Below are 22342 nucleotides of genomic sequence, written 5' to 3'. Positions count from 1 at the left end.
AAGAATATGAACCACTGGTCTGTAGAGTCAAAGGATACTAAAGCTTATCACCACATGAAAAAATGCTCCAAGTCACTAATAATAAGGAATGAAAATCAAAACAGTTCTGAGATTCTACTTTGCACCCATCAGTTTGGCATAGATAGGAAAGTAAATGGCAACTGCTAGAAGGATTATTAATGCAGGGCCTGGCACATAATAGATACTTAATAAATGCTTGTTGCCTTGACTTGGGGGAATTCTGAAAAATTCACAGTGGAAATCAAGTGAAGTTATGTTTCACTTCACTTCCTGCAGGGGTGGGGAGGTACTCTGGGGAGGTTCACTTCACAAGTGAAGTTATGTTTCACTATGAAGTGAAGGTATGTTTCAATCTGCATTTAGATTCTGTTTGCTCCTTCTATAGCAGTGGACATCCTTTTTCATCATGAGTCCCTTGGAGTGATCCTGGAGCAACTATGAATGACTTAACTATTATCAACAAGGCAAGGATCCAGGATAACATCAAGGGATTCATGATGAAAATGAATGTCCACCTCATCACCTCTTGCTTGGACTATTGTATTAGTCTCCTATTTGGTCTCCTGACTCACCACATCACTCCCATGACTCAATAGACTCCAATGACAATTATCTCTAGGAATAAATACTGTAAAAATTAAAATTAGATCTCAATAACATAAATATTATATTTTAGGAGATTTATTAATGATCATTAGAAGTAAAGGAATAAAAAGGTAACAAAATAAAAACCACGTGCCCATGGCTAATTAGCCTGTTCAAAACCCCAGCACTTACCACCACCATGTTTGCGACATCAAGTCAGAGTGACCACCCACTCAATTTATTTCCTGACTACAGGAAGTACATAATGACAGGAAGTCAGTGGGCTCTTAGGAAATGTAGTTCTTTTTTAAGGTAACGGATTTTCAATTATACAAATACAGACTCTTCCCTTTGGCATTTAAAGCTTTCTACAACCTAGCCCTTTTCTACCTTTCCAGTCTACCTGCACATCACTCCCATCCATATTGGTCTACTTGACACTCTTCACGTATGACATTCCATTTCACCTTTGCTCTCGTCATCCCTCATGTCTTAAACATTCTCCATAGTTCTGCCTCCTGGAATCCCTGGTTCCCTTCAAGACTCAAGTGTAGTCCACTATGGGAAACCTTTTCTTGTTCCTTTCAGCTGTTAGTGTCTTCCCCTCCAGAGCTGTTCTGTATTACATTTGTGTACATCTTGAATATATGTACCCTTTATCTTCCCTCCCATTAGCACATAAGCTTCTTGAGGGTAGGTACTATTTTACTTTTGACACAGAATCCCTAATGCTTAGCACAGTTCCCTGAAACACAGTAGGCATTTAATAAATGTTTGTTAATTGATGTAAATGTAATGGGATTTATTATACTGTAAGAAATAATGAAACCCTGGGAGAAGTTGTATAAATTCACATAGAGTGCCTGAGAAGATCTAGAACAATTTTATATGGTGATTACAGTAATAATATAGAGGGAAATGACTCTCGGAGACTTGGAGATTCAGATCACTGCTGTGGCCAATCATGACTTCAGAAGACTGATGATGAAGTGACCATGTTTCCCGGCTACTTGTTGGGAGGAGATGAACTAAAAGTCCATAATGGGGAGTACATTTTCAGACAGAGTCAAAGAATGGATTTGTCTAATTTGATTAGGAGTAAATGATACAAGAAAGTTTCTCCTTGGAAGAAGTGGGGCTGTGTCAAGGGGCATGTGTTGGTGGACAATAATAATGATAATTAATAAATAATATAATAATATAATAAATAATAAACAAGAACAGTAAGGAAAAGAGCATCCACAAAACATGAAAAAATCCAAAAGGGAGAGCAAAAGAAGTTTGAAATGGAATACAGACAAGCAGGGAAGTTCCACTACAATGTTAAATTTGATATATACTTCAAAAACTGCACACAATAGAGATTCATATAAAGGAAGTTTCACATGCTATGCTCTTTTTCTCATCTGGCTATGCTGAAATGTTCATGCTTGCTGATGTTTTAAATTCATAATAAAAAAGAAAAATATTTTCAAAGATATAGCATATGCTTCACTAAGTGGTAGATCCAGGGCTCTGATTCTCTACACATTAGCCTTATAGCCCTAGAGATACACATGCACACATATGTGTATATATGTACACACACATAGAATTATACTATGTAATACAAAAATAACATAAGCTGTATGTTATGTACACATGTATACATATACATACAGAATATATGTATAATTATATCTATAATGTCCAGAGAAAGAGAGAAAACTGGAAAGTATTCATATATGGAAATTGAGCTAGATGATTTCTAAAGTCTCTTTCAAGACAAACCTTTTTATAATTCTAAATAATCTCTCCAATTACTCTGTGAGTTGGATTGCCAACACATGAAACCAGTTATTTTACTGAGGAGAATAAGTCCTTCTTTACTATTTTTTTTTCCCAATCAGGAATTATGATTTCATCTGTGTGAATGAAGAACTCCCTCAACTTGTGTAGTTTGGCAACTGTTCCATTCTATATAGTCTTGGAGAGATGCCTGATATCCTGAGAGACTGTGATGTGTCCATGGTCTCATAGCCAACATGCGTGAGCCTTGAACCCCGAGCTTCTTGACTCCAAGAGTGGCCCCCTCTCCATTTAAGCCACACACAATGTCTCTATCACATACTTTAGTCTTTTAGTTGGTCAGTTACTCATTTTTCTTCCAGTCATGGAAACACTTGGCATGGAGACACATGACAGCTGTGTTGTCATCCTTTGGCAAAGAAGAAACTAAGACAACAATTGGGGCTTTTGAAGAGTTGCACTGGGGAGTGGTGAAACATCTGTGTGCTTTTTTTCTTCCATCCTTTGTATCCCCAGCATTAGCACAGTGCCTCATATGCACTAAATGCTTAGCAAACATTTTGTTGACTGGTAGACTGATGGTCATAATTGCAGAAACAGGAAGTGATAATAATAAAATACACCTAGAATTTGTATGATTAAATTATCTGCAGAGGCTGGTGCCTATCAACTGGCCAATTTCCGAATAGCAAAATAATAATAAGGCTAGGAAATGTGCTTCTCAACTTAATGAATGTTTTGTTGGTTATTGTCCTTGAGGGTTTTTAGAATATAAAAATGGCATTTGTTGTTGAATCTTTGACAAATAAAAATGACAAAATATGATGTATCTTGCTTGTCTACCACAGAGAAACTCATTTTTTTAAAAAAGTGTTTTTGATGTACTAGTAGTACCTAATGAGGAACATTAATGTGTTATTAGTTTGAAAACAAATCTATAAACATCCATAATTTGATAATTTCCTGGTTGCTGACTCACACCAACAGGTTAGCACCTGTTCCTATTTGTACAAACCAACACTCAGTTATTTGTCTATTAAAATGACATTTCTTTGGGGTATCTGTCATTTCCTTTCAATGAGTAATCTTTCCACCTAAAATCCATCCACCCCATGGAATGGGTGATAGGACCCCTGGAATTTAGCAAGCCCTATCCTTGGACAGTATTTGATTCAGTCTATGGCTAGGCCCAAACTCAACCTTTCCAAGAATGGAAGAGCAAAGTGGATTCACCATGGCATTGTTCTAAAACCTGGGGCAAATACCCAGTGATATGCAGTGTGCTTAGCGCCCTCTGCAGGCTTTCTTCCATATCTCATGTCCAGATGATGGGAGTGGAAAGGGCATTCGCTGATCCTTGGAATCAGCTGGATTCCAAATGTAGCTTTCATGCTTCCCTTGAAGCAAACTCTTTAGGCTTCAGGTTCCTCAGGTGAAAAATGGGCATGAAAATACTCTACTACTTATCCTACAGGGTTGCTGTGAAGAAAGCTCTAGTAAAACTTACAGTGCTATGTAAATGTGAGTTGCTTTGATATGCTTTAACTGTGTGACATGGGGTAATTTTTTAAAATAGTAAACAATAGCAAGCATTTAAATGGAACTTTATGGTCTGAAAAATACTTTCTATCCATTACCTGTATTTGATCCTCACAACAACCCTATAAAGCTGATTTGTATTATCATCCTTTTTAATATGAAGAAATTGTGGTGAGAGGTTAAATGACTTCTTGCCCAGGGTCACCAGCTAGTAAATGTCTGAAGTAGGATCTGAACTCTGGTCTTCTTGACTCTATCCACTTACTACCAGGCTGCAAGTCATTTAACATACCCGAGGCTTAGTTTCCTTATCTGTAAAATGAGAGGTTTGAACTAGATCAGCTTTAAGGGCCCTTCCAACTCTAAATCCTATGACTTGAAATTGGATGAACAGCTCCCTGAATTAGTTCATTCATCTCAGAGGCAGATAGACTGTAAACTGGGTCTAGAATTCAATAAAGTGAAGCTGGATTGAATTTACTAATTTCCTGGTTGCTGACTCACATGAACAGGTTAACAAACATATTTATACAGAATGACAGTTATTTTTCTATTATAGACATCTCAATACTTTATGGATTTATAATTTCATTGGGAAATTGTGTGGTCTTTAAAATGATCCCAGAGTGTTTATCACTATACACACCTATCTTTTTTAGCATTCATATGCTCCTAGTGATGCTGGGCCACTGTGAAACATGGAATTCCAGGAACCTGGAGGAATCAAAATTGTAGGTTGCCCAAAGGGCATGATGACAATCAGGGACTTACTCTCCCTGCCCATGCTAGACACCATGCTAGGACTAGCAGAATGAGTGTGAATCTGCACTGTTAGGTTCCTTCCTCATTGGCACTTTCCATTATCAGGGAAACCATAGATCTGTCCCCTGCCTCTAGTCACAGAGCCAGTAATGTTAGAGAGCAAATTGGCCTGTCTTGGGGCCATCTCAGAGAATGCCTGCTCAAGCTTCCCTCTGGACACTGGTGGGGACTCTGGGTCCCCACAGCTGCTCAGCATCTGGCAGTTTGGGAGAGGACAATTTCCTGGCTGCTTCCCTTAGTGTGGTGGCTTGGTGCTAAAGGATGTGGAATCTTTTAAATGACAGTCATCCCCTCACTGGCTGCTAAACTGAAAAAGTTGATGGCATGGTGTATCTTTTAAAAGGAGACCTAGTTCCTAGCTCAGACTCTTAGCTCTGATTCTCCCCTGTGGTATGTAGTTGTGTTCCTCTACCCCCTCTATAGCAGGTAGCAGGTGTGTTTCCTTTTTTCGGGGTAGATGGTTTTCAATCAGCCTTGAGATGGGCACAATCAAGCATTTTGGGGAATTTGTGAATTTTGGAGAGCCAGGTTCAACAGAGATGGGGAAACTTCTGCATTGCAGAAGATGTCCACTGACAAGAGTACTGACCCAAGCCTGGATGTTTTTTTTATCAAAAGACATAGATTAGTAGTTGTTTAGAAAATGAAAAGCTGAAGCGAAATGCAAAATGCCAAATCAGTGATCTTATAAATTGTGTTATGATAGATTTAAGCCCCCTGAGAAAGTATGACCCTACTTATAAGTTCCTGAACCCTTTTTTAATTCTTAGTATCCATTCATGTTTCTGAGAGTTTGGGTATCTTAGCATTTCTTTCACGGGTAGGAAATAAATATCTGTTCCATACCTGATCAATTTTATATACTGAGTACCACTCCCTCTTTTTTGGGACACGTTGGGTGTGAGCTTAACCATATGCTAAAAGAAAATCTTCCTGAGAGTGCTGGGTTGGGGGTTTAGCAAGACTATGAGGGTGGGAAAAGGGTGCCTAAGCCCCTCCTCCCTAATGGATCTGATTAGACTACATACCTGAGACCAGAACAGAGAGACTCCTTTATGGATAGGTCCCTGTGAACCTTTAACAGTTCCTTGATATAATAGGAGCAAACCCAGTTCTTCTGATTTGTACTTTCCACCACATCCTGCTTCTCTCTAAAGCATAATACTTAATTGTGCCCATTCCAAAACCAAACACAAATTGCTTTAGATGAATCACAGCTGTTGATCATGTGGGATTCTATACCTCTTCATTCATAGGGGCTAGACTACACAGCTGTCTTCCATGCAAAGCCATGTTAAATTTCTGTGTTCCTCTTTTCCTCCTAATGAACTGTGTTTCAGAAGCAAAATCTCCTTAATATCCAGCTCCCTAAACATACTATGGCTTAATTCAAAGATCCTTTCATGGAAAAAACAAAAACAAAAAAAATCCCAAACTACTGGATCTGACTACAAAAAAAAAATTAAAAAAGGACAAAAATACCCTTCTAGGATTGTTACTGGCCAAAAGACTTCACAGGTCAGGGGGTTTTGACTATGCTTCCGAAATAATTCCCTGAAATAAACAATAACTGCTTTCTGGACAGAAAAGATTTTGTTTCTCTTTTTAAACACTGGTAGGAAAGGGCTGTGAAGCAGATTCAAAGGAATGAAGTATTAAAAACCAAACACTGGATGGCAGCAGAGACATATAAAACATAGCCAGAGAAACACGTTTCCATGACTATACATACCATATTGTTCAGTCGTTTCAGTCTAATCTGACTCTTTGTGATCCTGTTCCCCATTTGGGGTTCTCTTGGCAAAAGACACTGGAATGTTTTGCCATTTCCTCCACTTGCTTATTTTATAATTGGGGCAGAGAATATTCTTGGGGAAGGGAAGTTAGTGACTAAGATGAATTTAAACGTATCTTCAAGAATAGTACAGAAACATGAACAAATCTGCTTTGAATTCAGAAATAATGAGACACGGTGATAAGGTTATTTTCCAGACAATGGTTCTTCAAATTTTTGTTTAAGGACTCCTTTATACTCTTTTTTTAACCCTTACTTTCTGTGTTAGAACTGATATTAAGCATCTGTTTCAAGGTAGAAGAGTGGTAAGAGCTAGGCAAAGGGATAAGTGATTTATCCAGGGTCGAATAGCTAGGAAGCATTTGAGACTAGATTTGATTCCAGGATCTCTTTTCTTCAGGCCTGGCTTGGCTCTTTGTCCTCCAAGCCACCTAGCTGCCCTGACCCCTTATATGCTTAAAAATGACTCAGAAACCCAAAGAGCTTTTCTTTATGTGGGCCATAGAAATAATGTCTTAGTATTATTATGAGAATCATTTTGACTTCACAGATTCCCTGAAAGGGTCTCAGGGCCTACTAGGTTTAGAGGAGCAGGCTTTGAGAAATGCTATAGTACAATAATATATGCATGATAATAAAAGTATCTGAGATTTTACAACTTGAGAGAAGTTGCTCTACCAGCTCAACTTGATAGTCTTTCCATTACTTAATTTTTTAATTAAAATTTTAAAAGTAATTTTAATTTTTAAAATTTAAATTAATAAAATTTTTCATTCTTTTTTTTTCCTCTCCCTCCCACTCGGCTTGCAGATGTTAGTAACTTGTCTAAGGTCACACAACTAGTTAGTGGGGATTGGGGGTGGGGGGAGAAAGAGGGAGGAGGATTCTAAATCTTCCTGAACCTATCCTCTATCTCAAGATCACCTTTAATACATACTTTACAATTATATAAACCCTAAGAGAAATGAGCATTTGCCTTACTGGTCTTCCTTGGAACACATCTAGCACAGGGCACTGAACATAGCACAAGACACTCCATGGCTCCTTGTTGGATGGATGAACAAACAAATGAGAAGCTAACAAGAAAGCAGGTGCCTATAGCATAATTACTTCAAAATCAATGCAACAACAGATAGTTTATTCAGCTCCTACTTTGGGCAAGGCTCTGTACCCACTGTACCTAGATGCACTCAGTTCACTGGAGACTAAGGGAAAGAGGGACAGTGTGCCTTTCCTTATTGGGTTCAGAGATTCTGCACCTGCTTAATTGCTAATCCACTTTAATCATCTGGCAGCTGAATGTTTTCTCACTGGGCTCCTGGAAGAGAGAACCAAGAACAAGCGTGGGTGGCCTTAACACAGGTTACTGAGCATTAAATAATTAAGGAGAAGACTCTTCCGGGAGAGGCAGTAAGTTCTGTGAATGGACACAATGATGTGCTAATACATTCTGGCCTGTTTCCTGCTTACAGCCAAGAATGTTAGAGCTCTAGAAGGTGGCTTAGAGATCTCCTAGCTTATGGACTCCTATCCTGGGGTCTGTGAATTTGTCTTGTTATTTTTTTTAACTCTTACCCTCTGTCTTAGAATCTATACTGAGTATTGGTTCCAAGGCAGAAGAGTGGTAAGAGCTAGGCAATGGGGATTAAGTGACTTGCCTGTGCTCACATAGCTAGGAAGTGTCTGAGACTAGATTTGAACCCAAGACTCCAGTGTCCAGGCCTGAATCTCAATCCTTTGAGCCACTGAGCTATCCCTGTGAACTTGTTTTTTTAAAAAATAAAATTGATAACTGCATTTAATTTAAAATTTTTATTTAAATTAATTTTTAAAATTGATAATTGCATTTCAATAGAATTGGTTTTCCTTTGTAATTCTGGTTTTATTTTAAGTATTCAGAAACATTCATCTAAGAACTGCCAAAGGGGTCCAGCACATCAAGCAGTAGTTAAGAAGCCTTGATCTGTTCCAGCCCCACCATTTGGAGATGAGGAAATCAAGGCCCAGAGAAGCAACAAGAAGGAAGAGAACACAAAAACATCTAACTGATTCTCAGGTCACTGCTGCTTCCTTTCCTCAGCCTATTTCAAAAGATCATTGATTGCACTGACATGGATATTCCTTCACCAAAGATTTCCATCCTATCATATCTTAGTAACAGATCTGTTTCATAGAAACTGCTGAGCTTTGATGATCCAAAAAACAAATAAACAAAAAATAAACACCAATGTGCCAAAAAGGAACGCTGTTAGGAAACAGAGGCACGTACATGGGGCCTGTGGATACTGTCTGCTAAGGCTTGTGGAAGGAGTGACTAGGACAGAAGCCCTCCCTCCCATCCAAGACAGGCCCTAGGCTGGGTGCTGGAGATATAGAGAGAAGATGGGCCATTGCTCTCCGGGAGGCCACACTTCCAAAGGAGGACTGGAGCCTTCCCTGGGTTCACTCTGGGCGGTTGGCTTTGTAAGCATTGGCTCATGAGTCTTCTTTCAAACCTGTAGGCACTGTCTCAGTCTCCCGAGAGAGCAGGGAGCACAGGTTTTGTCTTCACTTGCTCTGGCCACTCTTTGAACTTCACTCAGCCTCTCTTCCAGGTGCTGAGGGCAAGGCCTTTGAAGCAGATAAAGCCTGAATCTGCACCCCAACTAGGGCAATAACCCCCCCCCATACACACACACACAATGTACCAGAGTCAAGCAGCATTTCAGTTTACCCCATGCAAAATGGGAAAGTATCTAACTCCTTTTGCCCTCATCTGACCCTTTGAAGTGATTCTCTTCTCCAAGCATGAAGTTGTCAGGTTGGCAAAGTCCAACCTGAACCCCTCCTCCTACCCAGGGCATTATTCTGGGGCCAAGGATGGGGGGGAGCAGCTGAGCAAAGGCACCCAGGTGGGAGGTAGGAGGAGTGCCTGATAGTTGAGGGGCTGCCCATCAACCTTCTAGGACTCAGCAGGGTTCTGGGAGAAGAAAAAAGTCTGGGAGAAAAGGCAAATGGTTTTATTATAGAAAAAAAATCAAAATTGAAGAGAGAGAGATACAGGCCATCTCTTACTTGGAAACACTATTTGTCTTCTCTCTCATTAATTATTCATTTAAGCTCCACAAGGACAAGAAGTCTGTTGTGTAGGCAATACCACTAAACACAGTTCTGAGGTCCTGTGATGATACCAGCAAAGCTCTAGAAATTTGTTTTACATCCTACCCTGATCCCCCACCTTCCCAATCACAGTCACTCATTTAGCAGTTACATTAAAGGAGGACTGGGATGCAAACACTCACACTCATCCTATCCACTATCAACCCTGGTTTAGAACTTGTAAGGTTCAGAACTGGGTGGTTTGAGGCAAGGACAGGGATATAAGACAAGGCCAGAGGTGCCCCAATTCCAGTGATTTTGGTCCCCCCAAAGAATCACCTATCATCAGAATTTTTGGGTGACCATGGAATGGCAAATCAGGGCTGATCCTTGGGATGTTCTTCACTGATTTTCTCCCTCTCAGAGATTCCCTCTCTTTTTCTAGATACACCTCAAGTACCATCTTTTACAATGAAGTATTTCTTGGTTCTCAGGTGTGTGTGTGTGTGTGTGTGTGTGTGTGTGTGTGTGTGTGTGTGTGTGTGTGTGTGTGTGTGTGTGTGTGTTTGAGAGAGAGAGAGAGAGAGAGAGAGAGAGAGAGAGAGAGAGAGAGATACAAAGAGAGAGAGGGAGAGACAGAGAGAGAGAGACAGAGAGAGGCAGAGGCAGAGAGACAGAGCGAGAGCTACTCATGCTGGAACCTAGTGTTGAAATTAAGAGATACAGAAGAGAGTGTCTGGAGGCTTGATGGGTGGCTAACCTGGGCTCCTACCCAAAATGGAGGTCTCAAGAAACTCACTACTATAAGAAGGACATGGTGGAGAGATAGAGTAGGGTAGGGAAAGCAGTGCCAAAGAAGACAGGAGACTGAGCCAAGAACTCATAGGCTTAAAAGTACAGACGGGGTCTCTGCATTCCCCTCATATTCAACACTCTGCCAGATCTCCCTCAGACTCAGAGGGAAGGCAGATGACCTCTCTTCCCTCAATCAACCCCAGCTAATGGAGCTATGTGTTCAAGGCAGCACTTAAGCACATTTGCTTGATTAAATGAGCCTGAGGCTGGATTTGGAGCCTTAAGTTTCTTCTGCATTGTGTTTTTTTTCCTGAGCACAGGTAACAGAATGATGCTCCTGAGGATGTTTTAGCTCAGAAAAGAGCTTGAGAGTTGGGATGTTCTGAGAACAGGTGATGGATGTCAGTGGGAGATGCTCCCTGCAGCTCTCTCTCAGGGATCCTGATGAGATCCTTCTGGAACATAAAATCCTGAGCCAAGATCTAGGTGGCTACAAGACCTGAACCCGATCATTCAGTTTGGAGGGAGGTGAAAGTGGCAACTGGTCAGCAGTCCCACAAACCTCTTGGGTGTCATTACCCAATAAGAGAGGTGAAGGGTAACATGCATCGGTGTAGGGGTTACAAGTCCTTCGTGATGGATTTCTATTTCATGTTTTAAGTGTTTGTTAATATTCATGTGAGTCTTTTGTGTTTCTTTTGCCACTTATTTTGTGGTATAGGAAATAAATAGCTGGTCTATACCTGATATCAACCACTTTGGACACAGAGTAACTTCAAGAACAAGATCTGGTGAATTCCTTTTCAGTGATCCTAAGAGATTTTCCTTAGAGTTTATGACCCAGAATGAGGGCATAATAAGTCAGAGATTATACAGAAAATATTGGAATCCACTCTCTTTTGAGGTCAAACATGCCCCTAGGATGAACTCCAGTCCACCTAATTCCCAAATCAGGATTCTCTTGTGGGAAAGGATGCTCTGGGTTATAGGTGGTAATACCTTTGGCAGGGCAAAGATTTGAATCCAGGTCTAGTGACTAAACCATTCTTTTCACTGTACCATACATCAGCTTTCTGGAGCTCTTTGCTTTTCCCAGGCTCTGTCTCTAGTGTTTTACACAGACCAGAAAAACTATGGATTAATTAGTTATATTATGAAAGCTATAGCTATATTCCTTACAATCCTGAAAAGAAGACAACTGGCCTATATTTCACTATTATTTGTTGTTAGTCTTTGATGTTTTATTCAAACTTCTCATCAACATAGAAGTAAATAACTATGTCAGGAACAAAGTATGAACAGAATAGATTTTAAAGTGGTTTATAAAAATTAATACAGCAACCAAGTCCAAACCAGTGATGTCAAATAGGATGACTGGCACTAGGAAGAAGAGTAATATAATATATAATAACTGATTTTATATAGTGCCACCTGCATAGCACTTTTTATGATTTGCAAAGTATTTTACATACATCAATACTCCAGATAGCTCAGAATTCAAAAAGAGGAGGAGCATTGGACTGGATTATATTAAGATAAAATCTAGTAGATAAATATAGTATTATATATTGAGTATTAAAGAAATCAACTTCACGAGTAATAATAATAATAATAATAGTTAACACTTACATAGGGTCTACTAAGTGCCAGGCATTTTACTAAGCACCTTATAATTATTATCTCATTTAGTCCTCATAATAATCCTATCTGGTAGGTGCTATTGCTCTATTTTACATATGTGGAAACTGAGAAAAATAGAGGTTAAGTGATTTGCCCTAGGCCACACAGTATCTTAGGCCAGATCTGAACTCTGGTCTTCTTGCTTCTGGGCCTGGCACTCTATCTACTGCATCACCTACCTGGGAGGCAGCATGTTATATGGTAGTTTGTCCTTTAAAGATCTGAGGGTTTTAGTGGCCTGCAAGCTCCTTATGTTTCAGTAGTTTGAGGGAGAAACACCAAAAGATAACACCATCTTGAACAGAATTAAGGGGTAGAATACCCTTTGATTCAGAAATACCACTACTAGGTCTGTAACCTAAAGAGATTTTTTTTTTAAAAAGGGGAAAGTATCTAATTGTACAAAAATATTTCTATTGGCTCTTTTAGTGGTGGCAAAAAATTGGAATCTAAGGGTATATCCATCATTTGGGGAATGGATGGGCAAACTATGGTATATGATTGTGATGGAATACTATTGTGCTATAAGGAATGATGAACAGAAGGATTTCAAAAAGAGCTGGAAAGACCAATGTGAAATGATGCAGAGTGAAATAAGCAGAAGCAGGAGAATATTATATACAGTAACTGCAATATTGTGGAATGATCTTAGCTACTCTCAGCAATACAATGATCCAGGACAATTCTGAGGATTTATGACAAAGAATGCTCTCCACCTCCAGGGAAAGAATTGTCTAAGTCAGAATGTAGATCAAAACATACAGTTTTGCACTTATTTTGAACTTTTGTTTTTATATAACTATTCTCTTACCACAATGAACAATACAGAAATATATTTTGTATGATAATACTTGTATTACCCAGATCAAATTGCTTACCATCTCTGGGAAGGAATAAAGAGAGGGAGAGAGACAATTTGGATCTTATAACTTCCGAAAATGTATGTGGAAAAATGTTACTATGTGTAACTGAAAAAATAAAATATCTTAAAAAAAATAATTAATGAGCAGAGCTTCCAGGAATGAAGAAAGGGTGAATCCCTCTGTTCTCTGTTCTGGTCAGACCTCATCTGCAGTATTGTGCTTAGTTAGGTCTGGGGGCTACAGTTTAAGAGGGACACAAATAAGCTAGAGAGTGTTCAAAGGAGGTCAACATGGATGGTGGAGAGCCAGGAGGGGATCAAATGAAGAAGCTGAGCATATTTAGCCAGAAGAAGAGAAAACTCAGGAGGGACATAGGAGCCATCTTCAAATATTTGAAGGGTTGTCATTTCAAAGAGGGGTTAAATGTTCTACTGACCCCAGTGGGGAAAATTAGGAGGAAAGCTTTTAATTTGCAGTACAGCAAATTTGCAGTACAGCAAATTGTACAGCAGTACAGCAAAAAATCTAACCAAAATTTGCTTAGAGATTAGGAAAGGCTTTCTAATGAGAGCTGCCCAAAAGTGAAATGGGCTGCCTCCAGATATTATGGGTTTCTTGTCTTTGGGGGGGTTAATGCAGAGTTTGGGTGGCTTCTTTTCAGGTATATTATAGCAGAGATTCTTTTAGGATTTGAATTGGACTAGATGGTTATTGAGATCCTTTCTAAATTTCAAATGTTTTAATTCTATGAATGCCTTATTTGATTGTCACAACCTCATAAGGCAGGCAGAAAGATTTCTACCTGTATTTATAGTTAGTCATTCAGTCAATAAATATTACTAGGAGCTAACTATGTTCCAGGTATTGTGCTAAGTTCTGTTGATCACAAAGAAAGGCAAAAGATCGTTTTGATCTACAGGGAACTCAGAGTCTAATGGGGCTCCCTACAACATGAAAACAACTATGTACAAACAAGTTATATATAGGGTAAATGAAGATAATCAACAGAGGAAGGCACTAGAATTATGAGGGATCAGGAGAGGCTTCCTGTAGCAGGTGGGATTTTAGTTGAGATTTTATAGATGAGGAGACAAACACATAAGAAGATGAAAATATTTCACTGTGATACGGAGAGACAAAAACTCCAGAATGGGTATATTTAACCTTATACGTCCATGACCCATTAAATGTTTCCAAGACTTCCTGTAACAGGAGTATAACACATTCTCCTTATTGAACTTCTAGCCTGGAGAGACTTCTTGCAGTCTTCAGAAGCTCTAGGAATCTGGCTTTCAGAGTTAAGGTGGTGTTATAATTAGGTTGCTGGAATCAGAAATAACTAGATTCAGATCTTGCCCTAACATTTATAGTTATCTCTTCTCTACATTACAACTTATTTCATTACAGTTTCAATATATCCTGGGTCAACATAAGAAATTAACTGGGAATTTATGGAGTTTTGCAGAAACTGCAAATGACATGTGAAGGTCAGCAGACAACACAGAAAAAGTTTAGAAACTCAGAAATGCATAAAATGTATGTATAGTAGTATATAATATCAACACATTTTATCTTTTAAATATTATAAATATACAAAATTTCTTTTTAAAAGTTAAAATAAGGTACTGTAAACACCCCATAAAAGAAAAATAAATAATTCAGACTTCTTTCTCTGGTAGTAAGGAGGGTCAAAAAATTTAATGTGGATTTTCCAGATTATGGAGCATCATGCTCCTGACCCTCACAATGTGAAAGGAATACTTGTGCTTAATAACGTGACCATGGAAAAGTCACTTAATCTCTCTCAACTTCCTTTTCTTCATATGTAAGTAAAACAGAGGTAATGTCTCTAATATTCATCTCCTCAAAGTGTTGTCATGGGACTCAAGTGTGGGAATTTATGTAATGCACATTGCAAACTTTAAATTTCTCTTTAAAGTTAAATATTATTATATTATACAATACATATTATTATATAAATAATAAATAAAAATAAATCTTAGGTAGTAGTATCATTGTTTACTGTTTTACATATGGTATTATGGTGTGTCCCCAAAAATGTACTTAGAGACTTTCTTAACCTATGCTCCTATTTTCTAAGTGGACCAGGGCATGTAATGGAATCAACGTTAGCCCCTCAAGTCTTGTTTCTGTTTTTGTTTCTTAAAACTGGATGACCTTATTTCATCCAGGCCAGAAGTATGGCAGTCATATGTCACTGCTAAGCAATGTGGAAGCCTAGAACTTCTCTGTTTTTGATGCAGACCAGATCCCCCTCTTTGGGTGACCTGGTAGTCCCTGATCCTGGAGGCTCACTGTACCATTGCAGATACCTAACAAGCTTTCCCTACCACAGCTTAGGACTCTTGAGCTCAAGAGGTCCACTAGCCTGGCCATGCCCAGATCCTGAAGTCTTTCTTATAAGGTTGCCTGTCCCTTCCCTTGGAGAATCCCAGTGAGATGAGGATGGATGATGGCATTGCAGGGCTCCTCTTCTGTCCTGCTCTACTGTGTATCCCTCAAATATGAGCAATCAAAGAAGAGCTTGCAAGCTTGCAAATAGATTATCCAGCCCTAGAAAGTTAACAGACCTAAATTCAGATGGTTAGTTATGTTTCTGTATGTCCTACCTGGGAGCAGAGCACTGTACTGAGAACCGACTTACCTGGCACTTTCAAAGGTGGCAGATGTAGTCTTTCCAATTGCCCCGAATCCAACTCCAACAGCAAGACCCTCTAAAAGATACACAAAGTGAAGGTCCTTGTGGTTAGGAGTCTGAGGTGAGGAGTGCCCATTTCTCATTTACTATCTGTCAACAACACCTCATGGTCATCTTTACAACAGCTCACATTCCTACAATTTTATAATAAAATAAATAAATTTTTATAATAAAAATGTTGCACATCAAGCTTTAAGGTTTGCAATATGGTCTATCTCCTTTATCTCATCTGCTTTATCACACAGCAACCCAGCAGAGAAGTAGGTTTAAAGATGAATAAAATGAGGCAAAGAGAAGTTAAATGACTTGTCTATGCTTGCGTAATCAGTAAATGTCAGAGAGAGGATTTGAACCCAGGAATTCAGGACTCCAAGTCCAGGGCACTCTCCACTATGATATGACAATGCCTCACTCTCAAAGCATTCCCCACTCAACAATTCTATAATGTAGGCAGAGAAAGCAGCATGATCTCTTTTGTACACATGAAAAAAATAGAGGCTTAGAGTGGCTATGACTTGCTCAGGGTCAGGCAGCAACCAGCAGACCTAGGATTTGGATCCAAGTCTTCTGTAAAATCAAATTCTCTTCCTATTATACCATGTTCATTCCATTAGCATACCTGAGCACCTTTTGAGTATTTCTCGACAGAAAAGCATTATGTATTTTCTTTATTTTATTTAACTCTTTCCTTCTGTCTTAGAATTTATACTATCAGTTCCAAGGCAGAAGAATGGTAAGGGTTAGGCAATAGGAGTTAAGTGACTTTTTCAGGGTCAAACAGTTAGGAAATGTCTGAGGCCAGTTTAAAACCAGAACCTCAGACTCCAGGTCTGGCTCTCTATCCACTGAACCACCTCCATTCCTCAAGTATCATATTGTTGAGGGAACTATTTTTGAATGGCCCCTCCAAGAAATCCTTAAAATCAAGACAAAACTTCTTTGCCCCCATCACTCCCTAACTTGTATCGTATTGCCTGGTGCTGTATCTCCCCAGTAGAATTTAAGATCCTTGAAGACAAGAGCTTTATTAGTGATTATTTTTATCTCCAACATCCAACTATTTTTTTTTTAACACAGTGGGTTGCTGGTAATTATTTGTGGCATAAATGAACTGATCTGGGAAGGGACACAACATTGACATTTGGAGGGCTGGGATTCAAATGTCACTTATTAACTGTCTGACCTTTGGAAAGTCACCTAACCTTTCTATTGCTCCATTTCTGTTTTTGTTAAGATGAGAAAGTTTGACTAGATAATTTAAGAGTCTAAAAACACAGTGTCTGGTGCTAGCCCTACTTACTGATTCCTACCTCTTAATAAATGTTTGTTTAGGGGCAGCTAGGTTGCACAGTGAACAGTGGCAGCCAGAAATGAGAGAACCTGGGTTCAAATTTCAGACATTTATTTCCTAGTATGTGACCACAGGTCACTTAACTGTAATTGCCTGGCCCTTACTGTTCTTCTGCTTTGGAACTGCTACTTAGATTGATTCTAAGACAGAAGATATAGGTTTAAAAAAAAATGCTTGTACACTTCTTGTGTAGTATTTTGGTGTAGTCCTTTCTGGAGATAGATAAAGATGACCTCTCCAAAACCCTTCCAGGATCAAAATTCTAGGATTACATTCCAAGCCCCTTTTATAGATTGGTCACAGGTTTACTGCTGAAGTCCTTGGCTACTGATGAAATGTTTATTTATGGGAAATGATAAAGGGAAAAAGCTGCCTATACCCAGTAGTCTGGGTTAAAATGGATAGAAGCAATCACAGAATGTTCATTCATTCTAGAATGAACTTTAGGGAATATCTAGCTTAGTCATCCTACTGCTTTAACCATGCTAGATTCAGAAGCCAGAAGTCTGGGTGATCTTTTTTATTTAAAAAATTATATTTTTCTAGTTATACGTAAAAATAATCTTAACAGTTAAAAATATTTTGAGTTTCAAATTACCTCCCACCCTCCCCTACCCCCTTCCTTGAGAAGGCAAGCAATTTTATATTTGTTATAACATAGGCAGTGATAGAAATCATATTTCCATATTAGATACATTGTAAAAGAAAAACAGACAAAAAGAAAAGCAAGCCAACAAAAACAAAGTTGTTGTTTTTTTAAACCCTTACCTTCCATCTTGTAGTGAGGGGAGGGAACTTAGATGGTTTGCTTAAAGATAGCGGGGTCTGAGGACAGAGGGAGGAGAGTTTTTGCTCTGAGAGGTTTTGCTCTGAAGGAGTCTGGAGGTGGAGGCCCCTGAGACCGTTTCTCCATTTTGGTCACCTGAGTGATAGGGACTGATCTCTTTTCTTTGCCTCAGCTATCTAAGGGCTTGGGCCTTTGGCCCAGCCTAAGGAGAGGGGGTATTTAAGTCCTATTCCCTTCTCTCCTCTCTCTCTCTCTCATGCCTTTCTTCCTCCTGTTTGTAATTAAAAACTCCAAAAGGTTGACTGCTGACTTGAGTTTTCATTTAGGAATTACATAGCTGAATTCCTTGGCGACCTTAAATTAATATATATCAGTCTTTTAAAGTGATTTCAATATCACAGTAGTCAATACTGTGTATTGGCTCCAAGGCAGAAGAGTGGTAAGGGCTAGGCAATGGGAGTCAAGTGACTCGCCCAGGGTCACACAGCTGGGAAGTGTCTGAGGTCATATTTGAACCCAGGACCTCCCATTCTCTAGGCCTGGCTCTCAATCCACTGAGCGACCCAGCTGCCCCTCAAAACAAAGTTTTTTAAAAGTATGTTTCAATCTGCATTCAGACTCTATCAGTTCTTTCTCTGGAAGTAGATAGCATTTTTCATCATTGCTAAGATCATACAATATTCTCATTATTGTGTACAATGTTTCTATGATTCTATTAATTTCACTTTGCACTCCAGTTCATATGTTTTTCCAGGTTTTTCTAAAAGCATCCTAGTCATCCTTTCTTATAGCACAAGAGTATTCCATCAAAATTATAATACCACAATTTGTCCAACCATTACACAATTGATAGACAACCCCTCAATTTTAAATTCTTTGCCACCACAAAATATAAATATTTTTGTAACTATAGGCCCTTTTCCCTTTCCTTTCTTTAAAAAAAATATCTTTGAGTTATAGTGGTATTCTGGGTCAAAAGCAATTTTACAGTTCTTTAGGCATAGTTCCCAAATGATCCCCAGAATACTTGCATCAGTTAACAGCTCCATCTACAATCCTAATTTTTAGATATCCCCCCCAACATTTATCATTTTCCTTTTCTGTTATATTTAACCAATTTGATAGTTATGAGGGGAGTGGTCTTTCTGAAACAATAAGGGGGCTTCAGGGCTTCTATACACTGATGTGGTGTGGATTACCAAAGATGGTCTTTGAGGATCCCTAGGAACCAGCTCTGTAACAACCTTCTCTCCATATATGTGTCTTGGGCTCTCTAATCAGGTAATAAGTGAGTCCCTAATGAGCCAATATAGCTGGGCCAGCTGTATAACTGGATTTTCCGGACACTAACAAGACTATATATTTTTTTCCTTTCCATTTTTAAAAGATACCTGAGACACATCTCTGTTGGGCTAGTACTTGGGTATGCCATAGGAGGAACCTTTGATTACCCTTTGGTATCTCCTTCACAGATGAGGGATTCTGTAGTAACAGGAATAATAACCTCCTCCCTCTGCTTCAGAGGGCCCCACCATTCATTTTAGACTCAAGTCAAGGCCTATCTTCTTCATGAAGCTTTTTACACCTTACCTACCCAACCCCCCAAATGATCGTGCCCTCCCTTCCCAAATCCCTTGTGCTGAGCCTTGTACTGAACTGCAAATATTTGTAGGTATTCATTTTATATGTATGTTGTGCTTGTTGTCTTCTTTATTAGAATAAATCATTCCTTTCAAGCAGAGCTTGTTTCATTCTTCATATTTTTATCCCACCACTGAGTGTGGTTCCTAGCACACTGTACTGGCACTGATGAGCTTTAAGATTAGTAAAGTATTTTATAAATGTTACATCAGGGGATAACTAGGTGGCTCAGTAGATAGAGAGACAGGTCTGGAGACAGGAAGCCCTTGAATTCAAATCTGGCTTCAGGTACATCTTAGCTGTGTCACTTGACCTCAAATGTTAACCCTTATTGCTCTTCTGTTTTAGAATCCATATTGATTCTAAAAATAAGTAAATTCATTTGAGCTGCTTCTATGAGGCAGGTGCTACTGTTTTATCCATTTTATAGATGAGAAAATTGAGGCTAAGTGGGGTTAAATGGTTTGCTCAGAGTTACATAGCTAGTATGTTGATAATGTGGGATTTAAACTAAAGCTTTCCTGACTCTAAGTCTAATACTCTTTCCACTGATAAAAATATAAATTCCACTTTTCCCAGCTCTCATTGCCATACTGAGAAGGATTTCTTTTGATCACTCACTCAAATTCAATGTAGTTGACACTTGAGTCCTGTCTTGACCTTTTAAAAAAGGCCAGGAAGAGAACCAAAAAAGTGTTTCCAGGAAATCACGTGTATGCAGGAAACTATGCTAGAGGGAGACCTAAAAGGATCAGAGAGATGAGAAGGTATCTGAAGGAGAGAAAGGGGAGAGGAGAAACTGTCACCAGACACAATGGGGGCCACAACAAGTAGGAGCAAGCTGGACTTGCCCCTTTGTAGGTGCCAAGTCATGTAGCCTGTATAGGTTCCAATGGGAGGCGAAGTAAGTCTACCAGGGAGGAGAGTGTCTTGATATCTGGAATTCACTTTCCTAGTCAGATCTAGGGTAGTTCCCTAAGTCTGAAGGACTCCATAGGTACCTAGGGAAGGTGATGGTCCACTAGATCGAGAAGGAGAGTAGTCCAAACTGGTCAAGGGCTCAGGTGTGAGCATTTTTCATTTTTTATCATTAAATAAAACTTATCCAATACTTAATGTTTTGCTAGCCTGAATGTCTGCCTGGAAGTCAGTGGGCTTTAGAGTGACACAAGTCAAATTCTGATGTTTCCAGGGAAAATCTGGGTGGGAAAATGGATCAGATACCAATGAGGGAAAGAGAGTATTAATAATTGAGAAGTCTCCAAGATTGAGCTTGTGTCTATATGAATACAGGATTTTGGTAATGGACCAGATCATCAAATCCTTATAAACTTTCATATGTAAACTTATCTCCCTCAGAACCTAGCATAATATTCTGAACAGAAGAGAAGCTTAATCAGTGTTTACTCAGTTGAAGGCAGTATGGAATAATGAAAAGAGTACCAAGTACTACACCAAGCCTATTTCCCAAAGGGATCAAAAAAAGGGGAAAGGCCCAACATGAACCAAACTAGTCATAGTAGTTCTTTTTCTGTTGGCAAAGAACTAGAATCTAAGATGGTGCCCATCAATTTCAGAATGGTTGAACAAATTATGATATAGGAATATAATGAAATACTATTGTGCCATAAAAATAAGGGGGAAAATTATCCCAAAGAGGCATGGAAAGATTTATATGAAATGATGAGGAGTGACATAAATAGAATTGAAGAATGACATACTATAATGTCATTATTATTAAAATAAAAATTTTGAGAGACTTAAGGACTCTAATCAACTAAATTGTCTGCCATAATCCTAAGGACTCACTAAAAAAAACAAAACAAAACAAATACAAACATGGTCCACTTAATCACAGAAAGATAAAGGACTAATGTGAAGAATAAAAAATGCATTTTTGGACTTCAGCAATAGAGGACTAGACTCTGCTTTATTGTGCTTATGTAATATAAGGGTCTGGATTCTGTGATCCCTCCCTCCCTCCCTCTCTTCCTTCCTTCCTTGTGATGAAGGGAGGTAGGAGAAGGGGTGGTGGTGGTGAATGTTTGATCATTAAAAAAAAAGCAATTCTTTTTTAAAAAGGAAAGAACACAAGTTCTGAATATAAAAGACTCAAATCAAACCTCGGAAAGTCAGTATCAGACCATAGGCAAGTCATTAGTTTCTTCATTTGTAAAATGGAGCTAGCCTTGATCTCCAAGGTCCCTAACCAATTTTAAAATTCTGCAAGTTTATGAAATGAACGGAAGCCACAGATCTTTAAGGAAGGGCTTGGATAAGCCCTCAACGTTTTATTTCTGGTGTAGTTTTTTTTCCCCTTTTTTATTTAGAATACTTTTCCATGGCTACACGATTCATGATTCCCCCTCCCTTCCCTCTTAGCTCCCAGAGCTAACAAGCAGTTCCACTGGGTCATACATGTATCATTGTTCAAAACCTATTTCCATGTTATTCATATCTGTAGTAGAGTGATCTTTTAACATCAAAACACTAATCATATCTATATCAAACTATGTGATCAATCATATGTTTTTCTTCTGTGTTTCTGTTCCCACAGGTCTTTCTCTGGGTGTGGACAGTGTTCTTTCTCATAAGTTCCTCTGGATTATCCTGGGTCATTGTATTGCTGCTAGTAGAAAAGTCTATTACATTCGATTGTACCACAGTGTATCCATCTCTGTGTATAATGTTCTCCTGGTTCTGTTCCTTTTGCTCTGCATCAATTCCTGGAGGTCTTTCCAGTTCACATGGAATTCCTCCAGTTCTTTATTCCTTTCAGCACAATAGTATTGTATCACCACCAGATACCACAATTTATTGAGCCATTCCCCAATCGATGGACACCCCCTTTTCCCAATTTTTGCCACCACAAAGAGCA

General features: G+C 38.9%; 1 protein-coding gene across 5 annotated transcripts in view; it reads right to left on the bottom strand.

Moving 5' to 3' along the window:
- SLC39A11 (solute carrier family 39 member 11) overlaps positions 1-22342 on the bottom strand; it is a 521155-nt gene that overhangs the window by 101270 nt on the left and 397543 nt on the right. For all 5 annotated transcript variants that reach the window (XM_007482717.3, XM_007482716.3, XM_003340311.4 and 2 more), the window contains one exon: positions 15632-15701. In XM_007482717.3, the coding sequence (XP_007482779.2) occupies positions 15632-15701 (70 nt within the window). The remainder of the gene's footprint in view (positions 1-15631; positions 15702-22342) is intronic.

Source organism: Monodelphis domestica, chromosome 2, assembly GCF_027887165.1.
Source record: "Monodelphis domestica isolate mMonDom1 chromosome 2, mMonDom1.pri, whole genome shotgun sequence".
Taxonomy (NCBI): Eukaryota; Metazoa; Chordata; class Mammalia; order Didelphimorphia; family Didelphidae; genus Monodelphis; species Monodelphis domestica.
Note: the sequence above shows the minus strand (reverse complement) of the source record. Positions and strands in the feature narration are given on the sequence as shown.